Source organism: Numenius arquata, chromosome 6, assembly GCF_964106895.1.
Source record: "Numenius arquata chromosome 6, bNumArq3.hap1.1, whole genome shotgun sequence".
In the NCBI taxonomy this organism is placed as follows: domain Eukaryota; kingdom Metazoa; phylum Chordata; class Aves; order Charadriiformes; family Scolopacidae; genus Numenius; species Numenius arquata.
This window is the reverse complement of record NC_133581.1, coordinates 12,446,413-12,452,412: the sequence shown is the minus strand read 5'-3', so window position 1 is coordinate 12,452,412 and position 6,000 is coordinate 12,446,413. Positions and strand designations below refer to the sequence as shown.

Below are 6,000 nucleotides of genomic sequence, written 5' to 3'. Positions count from 1 at the left end.
AAATACAGGAAGTAGAAATAAGAGAGGCTAAAATCAGACCTTATTGGTAGTTTGCTTCATTTCAGTGCTTGTTTAGTCCTCTGCTCTGCGATACTACTGAGCCTGAAGCTGGTTTTAAACATCCTCCCCCTGCCGCCCCTGGAAATATCTTCAGTACAAAACCTAAGGATGTGGAGGTTCTGCTCAGCGATGGAAAGGAATTGTTTTCTTTACCAAGGAACTCTAAAGCCACTGTGAAACAGAAAGTATCTTGAAGTTTGCTGTAATGATGAAAACATCAGCGGGAGACAAGGGAGCCAGGGATGACTCAGGGTAAGTCCTGAATTTTTAGTGACTGCTCATTTTTAATAACTGTCCTTTTCCTACTTAACAAAGAGCTCTCAACTGCATTTGTGAGCTGGCTGCCGAGTTATCAGCTGCACAATTACAATTGTGTGGCATGATTGTACTGTAATTTACAGTATTTCCTTTAGCTAACACGTTCCGGCTGAAAACAAGCTGTAATACCTTTATTTAGCTTGAATCTTAGCTATTTAGGGAAGAAGGCGGCTGAATTCCAAGCTGCAGTTTAGGGCAAAGAACAGACTAAGGGAGTTCTGTGTTTTTGGAAACGTGACAAATCTCTTCTGGGAGGCTTGCTTTGTTTCTAGTGGAATGCTGAGAAGTGGATAAGGACTCGTCCCTATGAGCTGATGGTCTCCCCAGCTCCACCACGCTAAAGTGGACAGTTTGTGCGTACAGGCTCCCCGGAGACTTCAGATGTGCTTTCTGTTAGGAAAAGACTCCAGGCTTTCCTTGCTCCTGGCCAACAGACAGTGCACCTTGCAGAACCGAGCTCCGTGAAAATGCAGTGGGAGAGAAAATGGGTTTTGATTGGGAGGACAATCAGCTGCTGGGATTCCAGGATCAGGCTGGAATCCGCCCAAGGCTCGGTTGTATCATAAAGCCCATGCTGAAGCTGAGCATTTCTGTTTCCTGTTGAAAACAATCGGGGGAAAATGACATAGCTACTGAAACCTTCGGTCAACCCCCTTGGAAAATCATATAACACCAGATATTAAGAGTGTTTCTTATCTGTCTGACGCACTTAGCCGGTTTCTCAGGAATAAAAGCTCCCAGATGTGTCTGGATGGGTGCAGTAGAAGCAGCTGTATAGGTAGATGGATACGGGATACTGGCATCTTCAGTCGCTGAGCATGCTGCGAGTCAGTCCCCTTTGACTTGGAGCACACTCAGTCAAAAAGGGGATAAAATTGCTGCTGACAGGTACAATAGCTATAGTTTCACCATAGGACTGCTCCCAAATACAGGCTTGGAGTGCGGAAGATGGAGGGAGAACCCTGCATTACAGCTGTTGCTGCTTTTGCCTTGTTCAGTTGTTTACGTTAAGTGGAAAAAGAACACTCCTGTTCCAAGGTACAATTCCTCAGTTCCACGTAATGTTAAACACTGAGGGACAAAGATCACACATCCGTAAGGAAAAAATGAAACAATCCAATCCCTGTACAGTAGCAAGAGGAACTCAGTAGGTGGTAATCCAAAGAATTTGCACTTTGCAGATATTCACTGCCTTTGTGATATTTAAGATGCCAAGTACTGAGACACTGAAAAATTTATACTGTTTATCTCTTTCTTAGCTTGTCTGAAAGGAGCCACATGCTTGCAAAGGTTTGCTTTCAGTTTAGAGTTGCAGGAGAAAGTAAACAAGCCATAGACTCTAGATTTGGACTGTAAATCAAGTGTTTGCAGGAATATTGAAGCATGAATGAGCATGATACATGCATTCTTCCTAAGTTTATAAGCATCCAAACAACTTAATAGAACGGCCTTTTATTTCGTTAACTGATTGTCTTTATTTTCAATCTATCTTGCACTCATAAAAAAGAACTTAGGTATTTTAAAAATGTTTTAACTCTTTGTATTTACATGCCACAATATTGCTGAAGATCCTCAAAATTACACTTCAGCATGCATACATTGTGGCCCCCAACACGTTACAGAATTAGAAATGTATTTAGGTGATGTTTAGCTAATTTGCTGTTATGGTCACATTGAATTAATTGCCAATTTCACAAAGTACGTGTAGACAAAATTGGTAGCTTTCCAAAGAGATGGTAACATAAGGCAAGCTGCCGATGGAGAATTTGGACCTGATTTTAAAATTCTGTGCACAAAAATTGCATGATTATTTGCTGAGATTGCATCTTCATTCACCATAGTCTTCAGGTTGTTAATTAAATGGCAAAGCTTAATCACATGCTCAGAAAGTATGACAGTGCAAATTATCATAAAAGTACCCTAGCAACTTGGGAAGTATCCATGTATCCATTCCTAGTAATGACTGAAGGGTCTATTCTGCATGTAGCAAATCAATAAGGAGGTTTTGCTGACTTACACCTCTGAAACGGCCAAAAGACACTGGGAAGAAATCTGTCTCCAGAATTAGTAGCTCCTCAGAGAGGAATGTGGGAAGAAGCCTAGCTAGGTGCTGGATAGAAATCAATCTAATCAAATTCTTCCAAAATGGGTTGGGAAAGAAACAAGGAAATTTAACCAGTAGTTCTGACCTAGAGTCAGGCTAACTCCTAGGAATGTTAGTAAGTGGTGAGATCACAAAACATCTGGAAAAATGTGAGCTGATTGGGCCTGGTGACCACGGTTTCATGAAAAGGTGTATGCCTTCATTACAACATCTGGCAAATGTATGGGGAGGGGTTGATGAGAAGAGCAGACAGGAGCTAAGACAGAGACATAACATGCAAATATTAAGTAGTTCTTTGGGATAATGGCTGGTGCAGGTAGCTGGGATGGGTTGCAGCGGTTCTCATTTCTGGGGCACCAGGCTGCCTCATGAAGTAATGATTGTGCATCTTTTCAGTGACATGACTTCTTGGTACAAAAACCACCATCACAGTTGACAGATTTCATCCAATGAATGTAAACATGAAGAGGTCAAGAAGTGCAGGAATCTGGAAACTGAACAACTCTCACAGATTCACAGTTTTTTAGCTTCAAAAGGGACTGTCTAATCTTTTGATTGTCTAATCTTATCTCCTGTGTAAAGCAGACCAGAGAATTGCTTTGGTAAGCACCCTATCAAACCCATGACTTCTGCTGGAATGGGAGCTTTTAGGTCCTTGTTGGCCATAAAAGCTTTCTTATCAAATTACTCCTCTGTCCAGGCTACATATCTCTCTCTGCAGTGGGGCAAATAAATCTAATACCAACATTTACGGGCTTGAACTGAGAAAACAATTTTTAAAAACTCCTCAGGAGCCGTCCTTTGTAAAGCATTTAATCTAAGTGTATTTGAGTGAGTGGAACGAGTCCTGTTGGCCTCAGGAGGTCTTGGACCTAATGCAAAGTACTGCTCAAAGAAAATCTCAACCTAGAACGTGTGAGATATGGTGCTTAAGTGGGGAAGGGACAGTTTAGGCAACTGGATCAGTGACATCAAATCTCTCTGCTGCCTGTCAAGCTCTGATAAGGGGCACACTTTCCAGTCCTGGGGGATGGTGCTTCTCAGGAAGGAAATGTCTGTGCTCAAGATGCATTGCACCAAGATCGGGATATTACTGTGAAGATACAAAGAAGGAGGTGCTCTCCAAAGATACGTGAATTTGGTGCATCCATAGAGGAGACATAAAATCTCCTGAAATTAATTTAACAGAAAAGCATGTTTGTAACCACGCTGACTTGTCGTGTGACCTTTCCAGTGCTTCTCAGTCAGTGAGTACTTGCCAAACTTTGAGCACATTGTGCAGTGATACTGATGGTAACACACAAGGCAACTGTCCCTTTGTTTGCTAGAGCGTAGACCACACTGGGAATATTGCTTTGAGTAGAGAACTCCTGACTGCAGGCAGTCTCGTGCCAGCGTTCACAGGAATGAGGGCACGAGCATAAGCGATATTCTGCTCATCTCCTTTCTACTACAGTTCAGCTAAATAGAGTTTTTCACTTCCTGTCCTAAATGGCTACGTCCTGGTTTGCATTGTTGACTCTCCAACCTAGAGGCAGCATAGGCTGAAAAATGTACACGCCTGTGTGCATGCATCTCTCTTGCTTTGTGTGTACAGGTATCCATGTTTTTACAGTGTGTCCTGGAGAGTAGCTATGAGGGTTGCTTGATGCAAATCTGAACTCGCTCAGTCTCTTGTCAAACCATGTGTACATAGTCCAGATACCTTCGAGATTCTCTATTTTATATCATTTTTTCGAATGATAGTAGCACTATATTTTAACTCATCTGTCAGTAAATATAGGCAGCTTCTCTGAGATCAACAATATAGGCTTGTGAGATTCAGGATCTCTAAAACAATCTGAAAAATAAACAGGTATGTGACTTTTAGCCAACACCTTTTAGCCAAAACTCAGTCTATTAGAAAAAGAAGCTGCAGCAAGATTCACTTCTCAGAATTTTATATGCTTGCCTGCTTTGATTGCTAAAGAGCACAGAAACCAAAGTGTCTTAATGAAACTAGGACAAAATATCACAGACCTTTAGCCATTATAATTTTGGAAGGGAGGAGGGATTTTGCATTTGGGAACAGAAAAAAATAGTTCTTTGGAAAGGTAATGAGAAAGAAAAGGCAGCTGTTTGGAATGACTGGCCAAATTCTAGTGCAGATGGATTTGTGAGTAGAGGGTAGGTGTGGTGAAAAGCCCTGTGTTGTGCTGGAAGATTATCACACTTTCCCAACTCTATCCCAGAGGTATTCCCCCTGTGTAGGGAAGGGGGCGTGTGTATGTTTGTGATTGTTTAGATTGCCTTTTGTGAGGACATTTGAGGAATCACAAGTGAATGACAATGAACGTAGATATTTAAGAAGTCATTATGAGATTTCTAATTAGAAAGAACCAAGGGAAAGCACATTTAGCACATGTTCCCTAAAAGACCAAGGAGAGGTTATAATCCCTCTTGCCATGTTATCGTGAGTACAGAGTGGTCCTACAGTCAAAGGAGGTTGGATATACTAGTATGGACCTGGTCTTGGCAGCCTTGGTGTTCAGAGCAGCGACTAGATCATAGAACACTGTGCTGATCTGGGGCCTTACATGGAAGGGAATTCTGAGGAATTAAAGCAGGGATAGTTACAGACCTGAGATGTTTGGTCATTAAAAGAAAAAAAAAAAAAGGCATAATATTCTGTAGGTTTGAAGTATTCATACTACCAAAGAAGAAGACTTCAGATTTATCTTTCTGAATAGTTATGGATCAAAACTGAGAAAAGAATGGAAGAAGACTATGTTTCACAGAGAAGAGTAGCTTTAAGGCCTTCAAGAACCCCTGGAAGCAGTTAAGGCTTAATCCTTCACATCAGTATCATCTTGCCTTTGCCACCTTAAAAACTCTTAACAAATGTCAGTGAATCAATTCTTATGTTGCTCTGATGATTGTAGTGCTGCTATGATACTGATGTTTAGAGGACGAGGGCTTGAAAACCACTGTTCTGTTCAGAGGAGGTCCTTACATCAGTTTCTCAAGGTTGCAAGATCTATAGCAGAAATTCTGCTGGTCACAAAGAGAAACAGCAGTGAGAAGACAGCGGAACAGGCAGCCAAGCAGCCATAGGGACTATTGGGTGCTCAGTGTTTGCAGAGGTTAAAACCTGCCTGTGAAACCATTTCTAGGCTTCCTTGCCAGAGAGGGCTGGCCGTGGTATGCAGGGTAGAGAATTGTTGTCCTTGTGTGATGGTTGCACCCCATCTGCTGTGGCGGGGCTTGGGGTTGTGGTTATGCTGTATTTTCTGCAAAGACCCTCGCCCCCCCACTCTCCCTTCACCCCTCTGTTTGGCATCCACGATCTGCTCTTACAATGCAGGGACACATGTGCCAACCCCATCCTCCCCGCTGACGGAGGGAATCCCTAAAACACAGCTACGCACGTGCCTGAGTTGGAGCCACGTGCTGGTGTCGGCCCGGAGTAAGTCTCCAGTGTTGGAGACGGGCTGAGTTCGGAATCCATCCCGGGTTGTCAGGTGCTTGCCTGTCAGGGA

General features: G+C 42.7%; 1 protein-coding gene across 1 annotated transcript in view; it reads left to right on the top strand.

The window, feature by feature from the left end:
* RIN3 (Ras and Rab interactor 3) overlaps window positions 1-6,000 on the top strand; it is a 71,551-nt gene continuing 65,551 nt past the window's right edge. Inside the window, exon 1 of the mRNA XM_074149462.1 lies at window positions 1-312. Within this exon, the coding sequence (XP_074005563.1) occupies window positions 266-312 (47 nt within the window). The 5' untranslated portion in view covers window positions 1-265. The remainder of the gene's footprint in view (window positions 313-6,000) is intronic.